Below are 21258 nucleotides of genomic sequence, written 5' to 3'. Positions count from 1 at the left end.
GGTTGATATATTTTTTTTTTAAAGAAAAAAATATTTAAAAAATTAAAATATATTTTTACTAAAGATTTTTAGCTAACACCATTGCGGATACTCTCAGTAAAGTAATTTTAATTAATATTACACTGTGTCTTTTTTTCAAAGGATAGTACATTGGGTCTTTAATATTAAGAAGGTAAAGGTAAAAAAGAAAGAAAAAACAAGATATTGATCATTTGAGAAATTAACTAACATTATTATAAACTTAAAAATCACGCGTGCAAAATTCAATTTATTTACATTTAAAATTTACTTCCATAACTAAATTAAATTAATATTATAAATAAACATTTTGCAAGGTATTTTACTAATAAGGATGTCCTTAAGTTTATAAATATTGCACCGAATTATATACTTTTTAGTGGTCACACGGATTCCTAATTAAGTTTAAAGATTACCTACATTAGTCTAAAATAATATTTCCAGTATAATTATTAATTAATTTTGATATAGTCTAAAACCTTCAATATTATTTTTTGGGATAATTAATTGGTAGAGTAAATTCTGAGTTGAACTTTTGACCTCGTATGAATATTCTGCAGCTACGAAAAACACGTGGTTGGAAATATCGACGCTGCTCTTTCTCTCTCTAACAGTCTCTCTCTACCCTGTCTTGTCCCTCTGGAGTTGACGGTATTATATATATAAACTCTATCCCTGAAGAGTTTGTAACTTACAATCCCTGAAGAAAACTAAAGAACAAAGAAAAAACCTCTCGACTCTTCCTCTCAAGAACATAAAGAGAATCAAAAGAAGATTCAAGAAGAACCACACAGAGAGTTTCAAGATTCCTCTGCTTGAGAATAAACCTGTTCCAAGTGCCAAAACGTATATTCAAGGTACTTATCCATCTTGACCACGACTGATTCTTCTCTCTCTCTCTCTCTATTTATATATTTTAAGAAGAAAATGCATTTCATTTAATCGGTTGTGATTCATTTCCGGGTTGCTCTATTTTTCCAGATCCGAAAAGTTCTGTTTTTCCTTTTTCTTTTCAAACTCTGTTTTTTTTTTTTGTCTCTCTGTTTATGATTCAGACATAACAGATTCGTGATGTTTCACTTCAGGTCAGAATCTCCGTTCCGTTGAATGGGTGTATCATTCTCCTGTCAGTTCGAGCAAGACGACGTGGAAGCCGCTCTAGACTCTGTCACGGTCAAGTCCATAAGCTTCGGCGATGACGACGAGTGCAAGACTCCAAAGAGATCTGTAAATTTCAGTGACGGGACTCTAGAGCCGACCATCTTGAAATCCATGGGATCTGGTGGTAAGATGGTCGTCGAGAAGTCCGTTAGCTTCAAAGGCATGCAGCTAGAGAGAATGATCTCGCTCAAGAGGTCTCTCTTGAAAGAAAAAGACAATGCTGGGATGATCGCTAGAGAGCTCTCGGTTCTTGATCCGAGGAACCCTAAACACGAAGCTGCTATTAAGTTACAGAAAGTTTACAAAAGCTTCCGTACCAGGCGAAAGCTGGCTGATTGTGCAGTGCTCGTTGAGCAAAGCTGGTTAGTTTTTTTTTTTTTTTTTTTAATTATGGTTCATGTGTTGTGGTGATCTAATGATTGTTTATGTAACAGGTGGAAGCTTTTGGATTTTGCTGAGTTGAAGAGAAGTTCAATATCTTTCTTTGATATTGAGAAGCACGAGACCGCGATTTCGAGGTGGTCTAGAGCTAGGACTAGAGCAGCTAAGGTTGGTAAAGGTTTGTCCAAGAATGGAAAGGCACAAAAACTTGCTCTACAACACTGGCTTGAAGCGGTAAGTTTTTTAGAGACTAGTTTTCTTTAATAATACAAGTTTTTGGATTGAACTTAAGTCTGATCTTGGTTTTATGCAAACAGATTGACCCGAGACATCGGTATGGACACAACTTGCACTTTTACTACAACAAGTGGCTTCATTGTCAGAGTAGAGAACCTTTCTTCTACTGGTAATTACTTCTCTCACTAACATCTTTGTTAAAAAGTTTGAGCTGAATCAAGAAAACTAAACTTAGATATGTGAATGTTTTCAGGCTTGATATTGGAGAGGGGAAAGAAGTAAACCTTGTGGAGAAATGTCCTAGATCTAAACTTCAGCAACAGTGCATCAAGTACCTTGGTCCGGTTAGTATCTATTTATTTTACTTGCTGAACAAGTAACTTTGCCGATAAATTACAAACTTGTTTCTTATAGTTGTCATGTTTATTTTTGTGTAGATGGAAAGGAAAGCTTATGAGGTTGTTGTGGAAGACGGCAAGTTTTTCTACAAGAATACTGGAGAAATGCTTCATACTTCTTCTTTGGAAGATAGTGATTCCAAATGGATATTCGTGCTCAGCACGTCGAAAGTGTTGTATGTTGGGAAGAAGAAGAAGGGTACGTTTCAACATTCTAGCTTCTTAGCTGGAGGAGCTACTGTGGCTGCTGGAAGATTAGTTGTTGAGGATGGTGTTCTCAAGGCTGTTTGGCCACATAGTGGACATTATCAACCTACCGAAGAGAACTTCTTGGACTTCTTGTCTTTCCTTAGAGAGAATGATGTTGATATCACTGATGTAAAGGTAAGAGAAAGAGATTTGATTTGAATGAGTCATTGGTTGTTGAGTCTGTGAGGGTTATGTTCTTATAAGTGTTTTTGTGTTTCAGATGAGTCCTACAGATGAGGATGAGTTCTCCATGCACAAACAGAGAAGCACTCATATGAGAAACCATTCTTTGGAAGAGGATTTGGAGGCTGAGAAGACTGTGATGGCTGATCCAAGAGAGGAAGAAACAACTCCAGTGATGGATAATATCGAAACACCGAAGAAGATGGAGTCTTTGAGTATATTTGGGGACGAAACACAATCCAAAGCAACTGAAGACTATGATTCAGGTGATGATGATGAAGAGGAAGAGGAAGAGATTTTTGAGTTAGAGCAAGAATCAATTCCTTCAGAGAAAACCTCACCAAAAAGAGGAGGAGAAGAGGAAACCAAAGAGAGTGAAGAAGTAGTCAATATTCCAGAAGAATCAATCCTGAAAAGGATAAATTCAAAGAAGGAAAGTAAATCTTTCCAACTTGGGAAACAACTATCATGCAAATGGACAACGGGTGCAGGACCAAGGATCGGTTGTGTAAGAGATTATCCATCAGAGCTTCAGTTTCAAGCACTGGAACAAGTCAACTTGTCTCCAAGATGTGGTTCTGTTTCAAGACTCTGTTTCTCAACCTCGTCTCAAACGCAAACGCCTCAGATGTCACCGTTATGGAAATCATTACCTGGGGATATCACAGATTCATGACTGATGATTTTATTTTTTTATTACACAATAAGTTCTTTCGGTCCTATCTATTCTTTTTGTGTGAATAGAGAAGATGATGACTTAGAAATTCTTTTGTATTATTTTCTTCACCTTTTAGTGTAACAGAGCAGCATTTCATTTGTTTACTTGGTTTCTTGTTCAACAAGATATAGGTTAAAAAGGTATTTTAGATTCTTTTTCCAACCAAGAAATTTTAGGTTAAAAAGTATTTAGATTCTTTTTCTACTCTTTTTGGTTTTGGCAAAAAGCCTGTGTTATGCACAGAAGTGATTAAAGATTATCGTATTCTTTTTTTTTTTTGAACAAAAAGATTATCGTATTCTATTTTCCGTACACAGACATTTTAATACTGCTCTTTAGCAAAAAAAAAAGAAAAAAGAAAAGAAGAAGACATTTTAATACTGTTCTTTACTTTTACCTTTCCAGCAAATCTTTGCTCGATTCTCAGGAAAACTCATTGGGGATTCAAAGCCCTAGGCTGCACATCTTACGAACCCTATTGATGCGAGCGTGGAAAGATAACTTTGTTCTCGAAGAGAGATACTTCTTTACATTATGCGGACCAGTCTGCTTTTGGTGGTAACAAATTTGGGCTTTTAAAGGCCCATTAAGTTTGGTCAAAATAAGCATGTTAGAATGGTAGATTGCTTGGCGCAACAAGAAGCATGCCTAGTCCCATGCTTCTCCACCTACCAAGATTATTTATCAAAAGTTTCAGGTTTGTTATGTCACAAGAAAGTTTTTTGATTCTTTCCATTTTTTTTCCTCTTACGACTGCGATGTGTACGGATATAGCGTTTCTTAATTATTAGACGAGATCACACAAAAATTTGTATATATTGTCGTGGAGAGAGGGATATAAATTGTCGTAAGAAAGAAGGATAAAACACATTAGATATAATAACTGTTACGTTACTGTGATGCCTATGTCTCTATGATATATATGACATTTGATTTTACATTCATTATGGTTAGCAACGTACAAACTAATATTACTAAACGTATATATGAATGACTGGGATTACTGAAATATTTGATTCATTACTAACATTAGTTACCCTCCACCTAAACCAATGCAGAGCTAATCTAACAAATCAATGGATGACCTTTGAAATTTCGTTCATTTGAGTCATGAATAACATTACTTGCATATTATAGTATTACCACAAGAATCTGCGCATGTTTGTAATATGTGAAAAGCAATGTAAGATATATAATTTTCATTAGAATTACAACTTTGTTAATAAATATACGTACATCTTTTATGTATTTAATTTTTAAACATCTTTAAAAAAAATTAGCGTGACATTCTTTTCTCTTTACCAAAATTATCTTATGTTTCAATGACTCCATGATAATCCTTTATGACAATTTAGAGCTTGTATAGCAAAATGCCACTTTGGAAGCTGACCATATCCAAATTAAAATAAAGTTATCCTACTGACTAAATTTTTGAAACACTATTAAATTAATACAGATGGAAAGGCGGGAAGAAGAAGCATGGTGAGAGCCATAAAGGTTGGTCACTCATAAGCTAATGACATTCTCTTCCCTTTTAAATACTCTCTGGACTCAGTAACTTATCTTCACAACACAATCAAAATTCTCCAATCTTTATTCTAACATTTCAACCTAATGGCTCCAACAGTCTCTACAACCCAATTCTCGGACCCAGCCGAAGTAACCGAGTTCGTTGTCAACCAAGGAAACGGCGTAAAGGGTTTGTCAGAAACAGGAATAAAAGCTCTTCCAGATCAATACATTCAACCATTCGAAGAACGTCTCATCAACAAGTTCGTCAACGAGACAGACGAAGCCATTCCTGTCATCGACATGTCGAACCCCGACGAGAGCAACGTGGCTAAAGCTATCTGTGACGCTGCTGAGAAATGGGGTTTCTTTCAAGTGATCAACCATGGAGTTCCTTTGGAAGTTCTTGACAACGTGAAGGCCGCTACTCACAGATTCTTCAATCTTCCTGTAGAAGAGAAGAGCAAATACACAAAGGAGAATTCTCTGTCGACCAATGTTAGGTTCGGTACGAGTTTCAGTCCTCGTGCAGAGAAGGCTTTGGAGTGGAAAGATTATCTCAGTCTCTTCTTTGTCTCTGAAACTGAAGCATCACAGTTTTGGCCTGATGTTTGCAAGTGAGTTCAAAAATCAAATATGTCACTGTTTTAATCATCGACGGACCGTTTTTAGCATGTGAGACTAGAGCGGTTGAATAAGAGACCAAACCTAATTTTTTTAAAAAAAAAAAATCGTCAATTTTAAAAGGTTATATATAAATTCAGATCTAAAATTAAAGTTTTAGATATATTCCTAAATTCAGAGTTTATAATTTCAAAGAAATGACGTTAGACATATATAGATAGAGTTATTAATTTTTAAACTACATTATTACTTCTTTTAAGTATACGTGAACAAAGCCTAAATATAATTTGAAACTACAGTGATCATTGATTCATATAAACAATTCTTGATTTTCTTGATTTTAGGAATGAAGCTCTAGACTACATGAACAAGTCCAAGACAATGGTGAGGAAGCTTCTAGAGTATTTGGGGAAGAACCTCAATGTGAAAGAGCTAGACGAGACCAAAGAGTCACTCTTCATGGGTTCGATTCGAGTCAACCTCAACTACTATCCCATCTGTCCTAACCCTGACCTAACCGTTGGCGTTGGCCGCCACTCTGACATCTCTTCCCTCACCATTGTCTTACAAGACCAGATCGGTGGTCTCCACGTGCGTTCTCTGGTGTCAGGGAACTGGGTTCACGTGCCACCGGTTCCCGGATCTTTCGTGATCAACATCGGAGACGCCATGCAGATCTTGAGCAATGGTCGTTACAAGAGCGTGGAGCATCGTGTCTTAGCTAACGGTAGCAACAACAGAATCTCGGTACCTATCTTTGTGAATCCAAAACCAGAGTCAGTGATTGGTCCTCTTCCCGAGGTGATAGCAAATGGAGAGGAACCGATCTATAGAGACGTCGTGTACTCTGATTACGTTAGGTACTTCTTCAAGAAGGCACATGATGGAAAGAAGACCGTTGATTTTGCCAAGATATGATCACAATCAGCTCTTGATGGAGTTTGGTTTCTTGGTTTTGTTTGTTTGTTTGTTTGTTGCTTCTTGTTTGTGTGTGAATAAAGAAGAAAGAAGAGACATAGTCTGATGTCTTCTTGACACTTTATTTGGTATTGTATTGTATAACTATCACTGATCAATACAAATTACTCTTTTTGTCTACTTAAGTGTTTGGCTTTTTCATGTATATATGTAAGGGCTTATACGTCTGCCGTGTTGATGAACTTTGGACCTTAAATGGACCGACGAGAAGGATGTCCGAGACCAGATTGGCATCATCTAAAAACGATGACTTGTTCTGTAAGGAAGATGAATCAAAACCTCACTTGGAGAGAGTTAGTGTTTGCATATGGGGTTATGATCGGACCATATGAATCAAAAACCCCATCAGTCGTGTTCTTGAGTAATTTTGAATAAACATATATGTAGATTAGAAATTAGTTCATCTTAGATCGTGTGTCACGTTGAGTAATTTGTATTAAATACATATGTAGAAAATTCTTTAAAGATTTCTAATAGAGAAATTTACTAGGATAGCTATTTTGTGAGAAAATAGCATTTAAGGAGGAAAACAACCAAAATAGTTATTTAAAGGATAAAAATATATTTATATCTTATGATTAACTAATTTAAATTTAGAGTTTAGAGTTAAAGGACTGGGGTTTTGATGACAAAATTTTAAATTTTAAAAAATAAAAAATTATTTTTTTTGAAAACAAAAAATGTTATTTTGATCATTTTTCTCAATGATGGTTATTTTTGTGACAAAAACTTAAAAATGACTATTTAAGATTTTTAATATCAATGCTTGACCACTCCTCTCATGTTTCTTATCAGCTCATCAAATTCTCAATATTTTTTGTTGTGTTTGAAGGATTTATTAGGGATCAAGAATCAAAGATGTTTATCGTCTCTCGTTTAGATGGTGTCAAGTGTCTGACCTCTTTGACCATGGAGGTTTTCATCTCTCCCCTTTATTGTTTCGAACAGGAACGTCAAATTTTTTTTTGCTAAAAAAAAAGAATAAAAAAAGAAAAAAAAATCAATTTGAAGAAGTCTTCTTGTTTGACTGTCCTCTTTCGGAGACAACGGTGGTTGAACTTGTGATATCACCTTTTCTTTAAGCTTTCTCATTTGCTTGTCCAGTGTGTTGGTCTATACTTTGGTTTGTTTGGGTCTTTATAGCCTTGTTGTATACTCCATTGATAGAGTTGAACTCTTTTAAGTTTCCATGAAAGTGGTTTGATCAAAACAAAAAAAACCTAGGGATCAAGAATCAGGCAGCTCGGAAACAACTGGAATCGATGTTTTGATTAGTTACCGAAAAGTCCTGGGAGCTGAGAGCTCTCGGAGATAATGGTGTATATGAACTACAGTAACAGTAATATATCACTAAATCTTAGTGTTGTCATGTTTCACCTTGTGATTGCATGAAATTTCTTTTTGGTTAATAGAGAATTTAATACTATGTTTATTGTTTGTTAATTAGTTTCATAGTAAGTTCCATCAAAAGTTGTTGATAGAAAAATAACATATATAACATTGGTCTCTAGTAAATGAATAATAAATCTAAATAAATAGTTATGTGTCTACCTTATTTGGATAATTAGAAGGAATAATTATATGTCAATGACTATGATACTTCACCTCTTTAGTATTTCTTCAAGTAATATCTGATGACTACATGTTTAATTTGATTAAAAATTCTGTAAATACTTTTACTACTATAATAAGTACATATTGACCAATTACAAATGCTCATAAAGTAATTTAATCGATTGTAAACATAAGGGTTAGAAAAATGAGCCTTAAAAACTGTAAAAAATTATATAGGCTCCAAACAAAGGTTTAATCAAATCCGTAAGGCTAAAATTAAAGCTTACCTAAAAGGGAAATCCCTTAACTGCAATGAAATTCCAGTAGAACATCACTAAGGCTAAGATTAAAGCTTACCTAAAACAAAATCTCCTAACTGCTATCAAACTCCACTTTTTATAAATGAAAAAAAAACTTATTTGCAAAGTGGTACTATTTATATATGGGGGGTAAGAACCGAACCGTAAGAATTGAAAACTCCATCGATCGCATTCTTGATGGAGATCACTGCGAGATAATGTTCATAAGAGACCATTTATCAAATACATAGTGTTACAATAATTTATCAAATAGTTAATTGCACTTACCGCTTATGTTCGCCGTTACATTGCTCCCAACCGAGTGAAAAAATGCACTAAGTATGGCTTTCGTGTAAGCTGATTGAGGGGTAACTCCACATAAGTACTCAGGCATAGTTTCAAGCTTCATCGTTGGTGCCATAGTTGCTTGTACCACCGTAGATGTTGACGATATCCGCTGTGATGCTCTTCATGTTGAAAACCGTTGTTAAGCACCTAACTAGATGTGATGAGCTCTCAACCATTTCAAGCTTCTCAAATGATGTCTCCTTTCCTAAAAAATTATGACTATACACTTCTACTTGAAGCAGGGAACTACTGTTGATGGAAAACTTACATGTAGTGTTTTTCTCTCTTATATTCCCTCAGCGCAATGGAGAGTTCAAGATGGTCTTTGGGACTCCAAAATTTATTTGCTAATAGTGTTAGTACGCATATCTGTAAGTGCATGTCAACGGCACAAAACAATTGACCTGGTTAGTAAAGTCGTGCTCTATCTCCAGAAAGCCCCCCTGAATCACATCTAGTCCTGGTTGCAGCAAAGAGCTTTTCTGCTGACTGTTAGCTCAATCAATAACATTGGCGTTTTGGAGCAGTTGACGAGAAGACAATTAAGAGCCTTTCGAGGATTACTTGCGGGGCAAGTAAAAAAGAAGAAACTTGCCTTTTGAAGAGGTAGTTAACTTGGAACAAAAGAATTTTTTTTTTTTTTTGATAAGCAACAAAAGAATTCTAACGGGCTTATTTTGACCAAACTTAAAAAAAAAAAAAGCCTAAACGTGTTCCACCAGGTAAAATGGTCCGTATAAGAATTATCTCTCTCTCTCTCTCTCTCTCTGTGTTCGAGGATAAAGTTATATTTCCACCCTCGCATCGATAGGGGGGCATATCACATTTTTTCATCACTAAGGCTAAGATTAAAGCTTACCTAAAACAAAATCTCCTAACTGCTATCAAATCTCCACATTTGTTCAATGATATCATGAAACAAGCATATAAAAGAAATATACCAAAGTAAATGAATTGAAAAACTAAAATAACCAGCAAAAGCATGCAATCATCCCTTATATATTAAAGACATAAGTAAAAATATCCAAGTTTAATAATCCCGCATCATAAGCGGGCCAAGCCTTACTAATAAGATAGAAGAGATATAACTAAACGATTATTGTTCAAACATCCGACTTTTAGCTACTACGGCCAGATCAACCGTCTTTAGAAATTAGAATCCCATGTTTCTGGCGTCTTGGCTAGCCTGGCCAAGATCGTACCCCTGAAGGATCGCACCGGCAGGTCCTATCGGCGTACCCAGCAAGTTTGTCAGCAGCGCTACCTCTCGTGGTGACAACGTTCCTTCATCCCGTTCCTTGTTCTTACGGGTTTTCCAAACCTGAATTGCTTCGAAGTCCACACCGTGGTTCGACAGAACCTCAATTATCTATTAGTTTAAAATCAAACCAAAGTAAAACCAAATAAATAGCATCATATAACAACTTTAGAAAAATTAAAAAGAGAATATATTTTTACTTACGTAACCGAAAGCTGGAAAAAACGATGAGTCCGCTTCAAGGCAGATTCTCTCCACAGTATCGATCACTTGGATCTGTATATTAATTATATGGTCGAACAAAATGGTATTCCATCAATTCTTTTTAAAAAATACTTTTCATGCACTTTCTCTACAAAATCATGCATTGATTAAAAATTTGACAGTTTTTCAATCAATAAAATGTCCAACTCTTCCTTACTTTTCTGTACTTGTAATACTGTGTAGTATTAAACATTGTTTTTGCTTAAGATATGTCACTTTTTTAAATACAAGGATCTAGTATAACTTAAATTAATTAAGTACTAATTCACTCTTCTAACCATTGTTTTACTTTATATTATTTGCTTAATAGTTTTATATATTAACACTTTTTTCTCCCAAGTCTTCACTTCACAAAATAATGTCTTTATTATTATGTGTTGTTTTAACAAAAGTAGGCATTTTTAAACATTCACGTTAACTAATAAGCGACAACACAGTTCTCTATTAGACACCCACTTCAAAAGAGAAAAAACACTTAGAAAGATCGCTTAGGGGCTTTAATTAATAGACCCGGACTGGTTGCAGACAAGAACACTTAGCTTAAACTAATAAAAATAACAATGGATTAGCGTTTAACAAGCCTAAGCAATAAAAGGGTTGACAAAATATCTGATGAAAATAAATGTCAGCGTCAAGGTTTGGAAAAACTAAATTATATTGCCTTGCTGGATTAGTTTTAGTTATACGATTTGGACCATAAAGCTTCCCTAAAATCCCTTAACTGCTATAGAAAAAAAACTTACTTGTAAATTTAGGGTATTTGCATATGGTAATAGAACCGGACCGTAAGCATTGAAAACTCCATGGATCTCATTTTTGACGGCGAGCACTGCGAGACAAATGTTTATAATTAAGAGACTAGGTCTGGGCAAATAAACCGAACCCGAAAATTCGAACGGAATCCGATCTGATAAAAATGAATCCGGACTGATCCAAACCCGACATGAATACCGAATGGATCTTGTTTTATGGTATTTCGAGTTATGGGTATTATTCGAACCGAATCCGAACCTAAATGGATACCCGATAGAACCCGAAACATTCAAAATTTCCAAAAAGAACTTGTACCAAACATGATCTCAATTCCTAATATGTATTCAAAATATATTGAACATCTAAAATAATTATCTATTATATGAAAATTGATGGTTGAAGGTTGAAGTTTTTAAATTTTCGTGTTGTTTTCATTGAATAATGTTTTTTATTTCATGAGAACTTGGTTTTCGTTTTGTGCTTTCATTTATTTAGTTTTTTTTGGATCAATAACTATGTTTATCTTTCACTTGATTTTGAGTAATCACATTTGATGTTCCTTTCTTTTGTTTGAACCGATTTTATTTATGTTTTGGTTACAAAATAGGTACAAATCAAGTATTTTAAAACCGAAGAACCGATTTTACTTACTTTTTGGTTACAAAGTAGATATAAATCAGGTATATTTAAACCGAAGAACCGATTGGGACCCGAACCCGAAAGTATATCGGATTGTACCGGTTCTTTGAAGATTTACTTACCCCGACCCGAACCCGATAAAATCCGAACCGGTTCCGAACCGAATTTTCATATAATCCGAACCGAGCTGATTTTGATAAACCCAAAAAACCGAAATCCAATTGGACTAAACCAAAACCCGATTAAAACCCCGAATGCCCATGCCTATAAGATACCATTTATATAGTACTACAAAGTTACAACAATTTAGCAATTAAACTTACAGCTTGTTTCCGCAGTTACATTGCTCCCCACCGACTGGAAAAATCCAGTAATTATGGCCTTTGCGTAGGCTGAGTGTGAAGTAGTTTCACATAAGTACACGGACATTGTCTCAAGCCTCTTTTTGAGATCCCTAGGTGCTTGACGCATCGTACAAGCGTTTTCAACGCAGGAAATGATCTACATAAAACAAAACAACATGTAAGTCGATCAATAATAATTATAAATTATTAACATAAGTTACATAACCTGATTCATTCTCTTTCGAGACAAAGTAAAAACAAGCGTCTGAATAAAAAGTTTCTGTGAAGTGTTCTTCCCATCTCACGTTAGGACTTTATAGGTGAAATTTTGTGGAAATCTTACAGCAAGATAATTTTTTACGTAAACAGTTAAAACAGTTAAAAGACCATAAGATAATAATATCGTAGAGCTAAAAGAGTTAAAAGAGAAAATAATAACTTTATATGGATGTTTTTCTTTCTGAGTTTTCTGCACTTCAAATTTTCTCTCTGTAGAAACTCATGCACATGCAGATGCAGAGATGCTTTTTACACACATATATCTCTATAGATGTGTATAATTGTACGTGTGAAATAGTAAGCAATAACTATAGACGTTCAATTATCGTTATATTATTGACGTGTTACACTGATAGGGAAAAAAAGAAAAAAATAAGATAAGCACCAGCTATATGGAGTAATATGAGCCTGACTATTATACAGCTTAGCAAATTTGATTTAAGTAAAAGCAAGGGTATAGTATGAGTTATCCTTAATTTGTGTAAACTATGGAATTTAGTAGATAATTGAGTAGTACATGTCATGTTGATAGAAACAAATCAGTAAATATAATCTTCACTAGTACTATGCAATGAGTTTGCCCAATTGGAAATGCTTGTAAAACTAATAATAGTCGATGGCAAAGATAAAATGTAAAAAAAGGGAAGTGATGGTGGGTGATTAATGTGGTTACATTCAATACATCGCATGCTATAAATTCTAACTAGATTTTTACCCGCGCCGTAAAATCGCGGAAGTATTTTTCAGTTGACAATTTTTATCCAATTGAAAACTATAAACTTTACATGATTTATATTTTAACTATTTATGTAATTTATATTTTGGTTGTGTAAATATATATTTTATAGGTTTTAGATATGTTAAAATTTTGAGTTTATAAGAAAATTCTGACATGTGCTATCTAAAATAAAATTTTAGTTATATTAGGCTTTTACCTGTACTATAATTTATCAGTTTATAATTAAAAATAAATGTATGGACTAATGGGATGACATGATCTTATATAACGAGGAAGGGCATTTTCATCCCCACTCTATTTTTTTCTTTAAAATAGAGTAAAAGTGAATATAAAGTAAGTAATGCTCCAACTCAACTTCATATCTCACTCCATAATAAAATTTACTCCATAAATGAAATAATCTATTTTTTGTTTGTTCATCACTCCATTATGGAGTGGGAAATGGAGTAGGGTTAGAGTAATTTTACTTCATTTTCACTTTTACTCCATTTTGGAGGAAAAAAAATGAAGTTTTACATTGGAGATGCTCTAAGAAGAAGTGTCGTTGGGATTGTTAATGCATTTAAGGCAAAAGAATTTCTTTTATTTCGAAAACTAAAGTAAATTTCAAAAATATTTTGTTTTGTAGGTAAGTTTTTTTCTTTCGATCTATCTCAGTTAAAGATAAACTTAATACTCTCTCTTTTCCTAAATATAAAATGTTTAGGTAGAAACACACATATTAAAAAACTATTTTTTTTCTAAAAAATATCATTAAAAATATAAATTAATGATATTCAACCAATTATAAAATATACTATTAAAATATGATTGGGTAAACAATTTTTAATAAAGTAAAAGTTACCTAAAAAAATAAAAGCATCTTATATATTAGAACATCAAAATTCTATAAAACATCCGCTGAGAGAATAACAATTAAATATTAAATGCAAAAGGAAATGAGTATCTCGGTGTCATTAATTTCGAATGATTCTATAATTACTGAATGCTTGAATTATGTTGGGTATTAATTATACTGGGAAACGATTGGTTTATATTTTAAGCCGATTTTAATTTAATTATAAAAATCTATAATTAGTAGGGCTGTTCAATATGGTAAAACCGAACCGTACCGAACCGAACTGAAATAGACAATATGGTTTGGTTTTGGTATATACCATATAAACCGAATGGATATAATTTTATAAAAACCATAGGATTTGGATATGGTTTGGTATATAACCGATTAAACCGAATAAACCAAACAAAAACGATTAAAAGTAAAAACATGTAAATATGTATATATTTTATAACAATACATGAAAATCTATTTGTTACATAAGTTAAATTTGTGTTAATAACTATTACCATAATTTTATAGTAATAAAAAACCTTAATATGTAAAACACTTGAACTATAATTAAATAACAATACATCGCAATTCAGACATCTTATTTTCTAAGTCTTCTTTTGATCTTTTTGCTTTATTTTAGTCTTCACTAAATTAATATGAAGATTAAAAATTTGATGAACAATAACTAATGAAAACTGTCACAACTTTTTTCTTATCTGTAAACAAATAGAGTTTCGTGTTCAATTAAAAAAACATGACTTTAATGAACACTAATTATGGAAGAGTGAAAAACTTTTCTTTCATGTTTCTGTTTTGTTTCATATTTTTATTTTCAAAATTTCAAGCTTTGATTTTAGTTATAGATTTGATTATTTTATTTGATGGTAGAAGCATTTTTACTTTTTTGTTCATTTATTTGAACATGTAATATATTTTTAATAAACGACTGTGTTGACAATATGACTCTAAAATTCATATAATATGATCTCAAACTAAATAATTATGTTTTTTGGTATTAAACCGAATAAACCAAAAACCGGCGGTATATAAACCGAACCGAACCGAAGTAAATATGGATTTAGAATGGTAGTTATATTTTACTAACCGAAATACCGAAAACCAAAAAAAAACGAACCGATATCCGGATTGAACACCCCTTTAATTAGGGCAGTGGCATTCAATGACCGAATCCTAATAGAGATCCTTATATATTTAAAGAGAAGGATTGTCATTTAATGTTTTCAGATTACATTGGACACGTAACAATCCACATCGATTTCAATTTGAATATGCTGACGTGTTGGCCTTACAATCATTTAACAATGAATGTGTTCACATACTAAATTTTTAAGTTCTACTGCAGACAATTTAATGCGTTCACACTTTTTTTTAATCAACTCTTTTTTAGTTCTTACATTTTTAACCTTTGTATTAGTAAACTAGAGTTTTCTCCGTACAACTAATGAATAATATCATTTTGAAAGAAAGAAATTAAAAATGATTAAGATTGACATCAACTAAAATGCTGAAATGAGAATGTTTTTAGAAAGTTTCTAATTTTATCGAACTTAGCCATGGTTGAGGCTTTCTGTACACGAAGGCGATAAATAATGTGATTGGTTATGAATTAAGGAAATTGAGGTAAAAAATACTTAGCATGGGCATTCGGGGTCCCATTCAGGTTTCGGTTTTATCCATTCGGGTTTATCAAAGTCAGCCCCATTTGGGTTATATAAAAGTTCGGTTCAGGACCGGTTCGGGTTCTATCTGGTTCGGATCGGAGTTAGTAAATCTTCAAAGAACCGGTATAACCCATTGTACTTTCGTGTTCGGGTCCCAATCGGTTCTTCGGTTTAAAAATACTTGATTTGTACCTATTTTGTAACTAAAACTTAAATGAAATCGGTTCTTTGGATTTAAAATAGATGATTTGTACATATTTTAATAGCCAAAACATAAGTAAAATCGATTCAAAAATAAGAAAAAACATCAAACGTGATCATTCAAAATCAAGCGAAAGATAAACATAGTTAATCAAGCGAAAGATAAACATAGTTAGCGATAGAAAGAAAATCAGATAAATGAAATCATAAAACAAAAACTAAGTTCTGAGGAAATGAGAAACATTATTCAATGAAAACAAAACGAAAATCTAAAAACTTCGGGTTTCAACCGTAACATTCCACCATCAACCTTCATGTAATATATAATTATTTTAGAAGTTCAATAATATCTTAAAGTATTTTGGATACATATTAAGAATTAAGAGCATATTTGGTAGACGTTCTTTTTGTGATTTTAAATGTTTCGGATTCTATCGGATATTCATTTCGGTATGGGTTCGGTTCGGATAATACCCATAACCCAAAATACCAAAAAACAAGATCCATTCGGCATTTATGTCAGGTTCGGATCGGTTCTGATTAATTTTTATCGGATCGGATTCGGATCGGATTTTCGGATTCGGTTTATTTGCCCATCCCAAAAAATACCACACACAAGGTCGGATCTTTAGTTAAGCCAAATATTATTTTTCTTTACAGAGTTTTCATATCAGATCAAAAATTAGAAACATAATCAGATTGCAAAAAAAAATCAGAAATCAGAAAAGTTTTAAAAGAAGAAAAAATTTGTGAAATCGATTGAAAAACAGTATTCAGGTGATAAGTGAAGAGACCACATTATTTTCCACGCAACTCTAAAAAATTTCACTCGATTGTATCGTCTTATTATTATAATTACCAAAAATGTTTTATAAGAAAATACATGTTATTGGTTTTAGGCTACGTCAATTTTGCAACATGCTCAAAAATATTGACACGATTCTCAACTTTTTTATTGGTATTTTTTTTGGTAAAACTTTTTTTAATTGGTATTTTTAAAGTATAGTCTAATAATTATGTATTTTAAATAAACTAAAAATATTTATTTAACATTTATTTTATTTTGCTTTATATTAGTGGAAGAAAGTAAGTTTGGGTAAAACATAAGGATCCAAATTAATGTAGTTCATGCATGCTTGGTGTTATACATCAGTGTATGTTAACGTGAATTGGTTTTAGAAAATTAGAATCAGATTCTCAGATTCTAAAACGCTTTATGTTAACGTGAATTCTGGTGTTAACATCAGTGTATGTTAACTTTTATTAACTTCCTTAAACGCTTTGAGATGATTTGCGACCTTATACATTACGACGAATCTAGGGGACTTGTTAATGAGAAAGGTTTGACAAATCGTAGTTGTAATCTCACTAGAGGCAAATCAGAAGAAGCAAGTGCACCAATAGCATCAAAACAAGTCAAGAAAAACCATTACTTCAGTAAGATTGTTCATTGATTTTTTAAACCACAGATTTAAAAACGATATAATAAAATCATATAAAAGACAGTATCATTGGTCTGATGTATGGAACAACATTACAAACAAGTTATAAACCATAGTCATAATTAAAAATTTTATCAAAGGGGAAGTACACAAACAACTTGCGAGTTTATTTTGTGCAGGCAGCATATTCATAAAAAAAAAGGGTCAGTCGTCCAAGTAGTAGTATGAGCCAGCAGACTTCTGCTCCCTGTCCTTTGTAGACTCTAATTTGTTGATCCTTGGCCTGAAGTTAGTGGGATCACGTCTGAATGTGATGTTCAGGTGCTTCAAAAAAAAGATTACAATATGAGGTTAGTTCTCACCACTTGTTGTATTAGAGAATTAAATTGATTCAGAGCTTTTACCGATAAGAAGAGGTTCATTCCGCTAAGGAGTGACTGTGGAGAATGAGCCATACACTTGATAGATGGTTGTCCTTCATACACTATGACTCGGTCCGCCAGATAGGTTGCCATAATAAAGTCATGCTCCACAATAAATGCTGTTTTCTTTGCGTGGAGGATGAAGCGCTTTATGACCTTTGACGCTGTGATTCTCTGCTCAGAGTCGAGATACGCACTTGGCTCATCTATCAGATATATATCAGCAGGCTTCCCCAGGCATAACGTTATGCCAACTCTCTGCGACTCTCCACCCGAGAGCGTGCAAATTGCTTGATCCAACAGCTGCTCAATCTGAAGCGGTTTCATTACATCCGATACAAATTGAGGATGCATATAAGCATCACGGATCCTCTCATGGAGCAACTGTCTCACGGAACACTCACGCTGCGCATCATAAGTTTGCGGTTTGTAAGACACATTAAACACTGGCATATCTTCTTCTACACCCTCGTCAGGTTTCAGTGCACCTGCCTACGTTACATAAAAAAAAAAAAAAGTCAAAAGTCTTAAAACACACACAATTATGGAGCAAAAGGGAATGTACCAGCATCCGGATGAAGGTAGTTTTCCCAGTACCGTTCTCCCCAAGCATTACAACAATCTGAGAGTCGGTGAAGTCACCTTCCATCACCTCCAGCTTGAAACTTCCAAGAGTCTTACTCATGTTTGGGTATTTGTATCTTGCATAGGACTTCACTTCCCCATCACTCTCTTGTGGAGTCTCAGAAACCTTGTAAACCAAAATGACAAAAAAAAAATTTTTTTGTTTTATTCTTATTATTATCAGAAGTCACTGTAAAAGGTTTACCTTGAAGGTCAGAGATTCGTCCCTGAAACGCAAGTTTTCAGTGGGAATAAAGCCAGCCAAGAACACGTTGATTCCTTCTCTGACAGAAAAGGGGAGAGTCACGACACCATATGCTGTTGGTTTTCCATACAGACAGCAGACGAAGTCTGACAAATAGTCTAGGACGCTGAGGTCATGCTCCACAACAATCACGTAGCTGAGTGAAAAGCAAAAATCACACTATTACTATTATTATTATTATTATTATTATTATTACTATTATTATGACCTAGGAGCGAGAGATCACAAAGATAAAATAATAAAATAAAATAAAAAACCTGTCAGGCCTGAGGAGTGAGCGTACAACTTGAGCAGCTTTGAGTCTTTGCCTCACATCGAGGAAGCTAGATGGTTCATCAAACATGTATATCTCAGCCTTCTTGATGAAAACAGCGGCAATGGCAAACCTCTGAAGCTCTCCACCAGATACATCTTTTGCTCTACGGTCCAGTACCGGGTTCAACTCCAGATCAGCGACAATCTGCTCCATCATTCCTCTCTCGTCCAGCTTCTCAAGCATCTTCCCAAGATCACCTTGAACAATTTTTTTTATCTGGTCCACATGTTGGGGCTTTATAGCCGTCTGCCATACATAGACGAATCGAGTGAGCTCAGCTTCTTTACTTGGCGAACAAGTATATTAAAAAAAAATAAACATCCTAACTAACTACCTTTAGATTTTCTTCTACAACTCGGGTGAAATAGCTTTGAAGTTCTGACCCGCGGAAGTGGGCCAAAATTTCTTGCCAGTCCGGAGGATTCTGACACAAAATAATAATATTTTTTTGAAAAAACATTCAATTTATCAAAAATGCAAAACTTAAGTATCGAAGAAAGAGAGGCTTGTTTGGTACTTACATCGAACCTGCCAAGATTTGGTTTAAGTTTTCCAGCCAAGATTTTGAGAGCCGTTGATTTCCCAATACCGTTTGTCCCGACCAACCCTAGGACTTGGCCCGGCCTTGGAACTGGGAGCCTGTGCAATTTGAAAGCATTGGACCTATAGCGGTGGGTTGTATCTTTCTCTAGATCCTTTGGAAGATTGATAATTTGAATAGCCTCAAACGGGCATTTCTTCCAAAAAAGAAGAAAATCTCACTCAGTATCTGCCGGTTTGTAAAAAATAAATAAATAGAGGCGAATATACCTTCACGCAGATACCACATCCTATACACAGCTCCTCTGATAAGAAAGCAGTCTTGGAAGTAGGAGTGACTTCAATACAAAGTCTCCCTGGAGATATATATATATAACATACGGTTTTTTGTATATATTAGAGCTAGCCAAGAATGATGAAATTGAGACAAGATTATACCTGTCTTGACAACAGGACAGCTCTTCTTGCATTCCTGGCGACATTTTTTTGGTTTGCACCGGTCTTCGCTCACAATAGCAATCCGCGTCAATCGATCTGCCATTCCTCAACTTACACTACAAAGTTACACAAATCTAGAGTTAGAAAAAATACAAGCAGCAGAAACGGAACCACCCAAGGAAATCCGAAAATTAAGAGACCAAACCCTCAGATTCACTTGTATTGTGTTACTAACCCCAAACAAACATAAATTAGAGATCTGCCCAAAGAAATCACAACAAAAAATAAAACGACCAGTCTGGAAGTTCTGAGATCAAACAAACATAAGATGGTGGAAGTTAGAGAAGATCTAAGTACCAGTTTACAGCAGATCAGTCGGCGAGTAGAAAGATCTATGAGCCCCTACAAATCGACTAGGGTGGCGAAGAGTACTAGGTTTCTTTTATACTTCAGTTTATTTTATTTCGTGTTTTATTATTGTCTGAAAATTGTGTCGGTCCTTTGACACGAAAAAAAGAGAGATACTAATAATTAAAAAATGTAGAATTCTTAAATTTTAGATTCTAATAATTAAATAAATGGGAAATCTTCTTTTCAGATTCGCAGTTCTCTCTAGTTCTCAGCCAATCATTATCTGCCCTTCCCCTTGCGATTCGTGCTACACACTGTTTTAAAAATCTTCCTAGTTCTGTACTTGTAATAAACATTGTTTTTATTTAAGAATTCACATTTTTCAAACATATAGCTCACATTGTCCGAAAAAAAAAAAGCTCACATTAATTAAGTACTAAGAGCATGATTATCCACTGAACCCCTTTTTGGGTTTCTAAAACTTTTTTATTTTTGCTTTATCTGATTTAAAAAAAAAAATTAAAATCGCACCAATTGCGGGCCGCCACGTGTCGGTGGGACCCGCAAACAGTGCACAAAACCCATCTGAAGCGATCCTCAACTCACGTCTTCTGTCACCGTTTTTAAAATATTGGTGGAGCCCACACACACCTTTTTGCCTAAGAAACCGTTTTACATACTGCAATAATGCTGCTCTAAAGCCATCTTTATCGCAGAATTTTAAAGGCTTCTTAAAGGGGGGCCCATAAACAGGATAGTGATCGGTTACAAAAAGTCATCAATTAAGGAACGTTTTTCGTCCGTTTTTTTTTTTTTTTTTTTTTTTTTTCTTTCCTTCGTCCGTTTTTTACACAGTTGTTTGCAGGTCTCTGACACGTGGTAACCTACGATTGTTTTTTTTTAATAGTTTTTTTAACCAGACAAAAAAAATTAAGAAACCTTTAATAGATTTCAGAGATAATGATGCTTTAATTCACTCTTAGTTATAATCATTTTTTACTTTGCCCTATATTATTATTCCTAGGTGATTTCAGGTTCTCATGCAGGGATACAAACATTTACAAAACAATAAAATCAATTATAATTGATTAACTTTTAATTCTAATTATTGATAAGTTTTAATTATTTTTAGTTTGTATATTAGAAAGACAAATATAACAATGTTTTAAACTACATTATTACATTATCTTAATTAAATATATGATTTTGGGT

The 21258-nt window shown here is 33.9% G+C and overlaps 4 protein-coding genes across 6 annotated transcripts; 2 read left to right on the top strand and 2 right to left on the bottom strand.

Annotated features, from left to right (window-relative positions):
• The first annotated feature begins 655 nt into the window (after positions 1-655).
• Positions 656-3497, top strand: LOC106351697 (IQ domain-containing protein IQM2-like). Its single transcript, XM_013791458.3, has 7 exons — positions 656-875; positions 1104-1541; positions 1614-1794; positions 1878-1966; positions 2051-2141; positions 2235-2579; positions 2665-3497. Exons 2-7 carry the CDS (start codon positions 1126-1128, stop codon positions 3301-3303), a joined length of 1761 nt encoding a protein of 586 aa, XP_013646912.2. The 5' UTR covers positions 656-875; positions 1104-1125; the 3' UTR covers positions 3304-3497.
• Positions 3498-4915: 1418 nt separating this feature from the next.
• LOC106351698 (feruloyl CoA ortho-hydroxylase 1-like) lies at positions 4916-6924 on the top strand. Its single transcript, XM_013791459.3, has 2 exons — positions 4916-5471; positions 5823-6924. Exons 1-2 carry the CDS (start codon positions 4960-4962, stop codon positions 6394-6396), a joined length of 1086 nt encoding a protein of 361 aa, XP_013646913.2. The 5' UTR covers positions 4916-4959; the 3' UTR covers positions 6397-6924.
• A 2712-nt stretch (positions 6925-9636) lies between these two features.
• On the bottom strand, positions 9637-13891 carry LOC106351700. The gene is made up of 5 exons (XM_048739755.1): positions 12142-13891; positions 11895-12072; positions 10923-11008; positions 10120-10191; positions 9637-10026 (listed from the first exon to the last, which is right to left on the bottom strand). The coding sequence occupies exons 1-5, from the start codon at positions 12148-12150 to the stop codon at positions 9811-9813; spliced, it is 561 nt and encodes a 186-aa protein (XP_048595712.1). The 5' UTR covers positions 12151-13891; the 3' UTR covers positions 9637-9810.
• A 3195-nt stretch (positions 13892-17086) lies between these two features.
• LOC106347587 (ABC transporter E family member 1) lies at positions 17087-20212 on the bottom strand. 3 transcript variants are annotated; one of them, XM_048739736.1, is made up of 11 exons: positions 20053-20190; positions 19901-19954; positions 19696-19811; positions 19528-19613; positions 19239-19454; positions 19052-19141; positions 18659-18963; positions 18342-18537; positions 18078-18263; positions 17495-18004; positions 17087-17414 (listed from the first exon to the last, which is right to left on the bottom strand). In XM_048739736.1, the coding sequence occupies exons 3-11, from the start codon at positions 19796-19798 to the stop codon at positions 17295-17297; spliced, it is 1812 nt and encodes a 603-aa protein (XP_048595693.1). In that variant the 5' UTR covers positions 19799-19811; positions 19901-19954; positions 20053-20190; the 3' UTR covers positions 17087-17294. The 3 variants fall into 3 exon arrangements, with proteins under 3 accessions (XP_048595693.1, XP_013642611.2, XP_048595697.1); XM_013787157.3 differs by lacking the exon at positions 19901-19954 and having other exon boundaries at positions 20053-20212; XM_048739740.1 differs by lacking the exon at positions 19901-19954 and having other exon boundaries at positions 18659-18933; positions 20053-20212.
• Between the last annotated feature and the right edge of the window lie 1046 nt (positions 20213-21258).

The sequence above is a fragment of the Brassica napus genome, chromosome A1 (genome assembly GCF_020379485.1).
Source record: "Brassica napus cultivar Da-Ae chromosome A1, Da-Ae, whole genome shotgun sequence".
In the NCBI taxonomy this organism is placed as follows: Eukaryota; Viridiplantae; Streptophyta; class Magnoliopsida; order Brassicales; family Brassicaceae; genus Brassica; species Brassica napus.
The sequence above is the reverse complement of the archived record's forward strand: the minus strand, read 5'-3'. Positions and strand labels throughout refer to the sequence as shown.

Coding starts and splice junctions, on each gene's coding strand:
- LOC106347587 (XM_013787157.3), bottom strand. CDS start 19,798: ATGGCAGATCGATTGACGCGGATTGCTATTGTGAGCGAAGACCGGTGC. Junction 19,455..19,527: donor GATGTGGTATCTGCGTGAAG/GTATATTCGCCT, acceptor CTTTTTTGGAAG/AAATGCCCGTTTGAGGCTAT. Junction 18,264..18,341: donor ACGAATCTCTGACCTTCAAG/GTAAACCTTTTA, acceptor TTGGTTTACAAG/GTTTCTGAGACTCCACAAGA.
- LOC106351698 (XM_013791459.3), top strand. CDS start 4,960: ATGGCTCCAACAGTCTCTACAACCCAATTCTCGGACCCAGCCGAAGTA. Junction 5,472..5,822: donor TTTTGGCCTGATGTTTGCAA/GTGAGTTCAAAA, acceptor TCTTGATTTTAG/GAATGAAGCTCTAGACTACA.
- LOC106351700 (XM_048739755.1), bottom strand. Junction 11,009..11,894: donor TGTAACTGCGGAAACAAGCT/GTAAGTTTAATT, acceptor TTTGTCTCGCAG/TGCTCGCCGTCAAAAATGAG. Junction 10,027..10,119: donor TTTTTCCAGCTTTCGGTTAC/GTAAGTAAAAAT, acceptor TTAAACTAATAG/ATAATTGAGGTTCTGTCGAA.
- LOC106351697 (XM_013791458.3), top strand. CDS start 1,126: ATGGGTGTATCATTCTCCTGTCAGTTCGAGCAAGACGACGTGGAAGCC. Junction 2,142..2,234: donor GCATCAAGTACCTTGGTCCG/GTTAGTATCTAT, acceptor ATTTTTGTGTAG/ATGGAAAGGAAAGCTTATGA. Junction 2,580..2,664: donor TTGATATCACTGATGTAAAG/GTAAGAGAAAGA, acceptor TTTGTGTTTCAG/ATGAGTCCTACAGATGAGGA.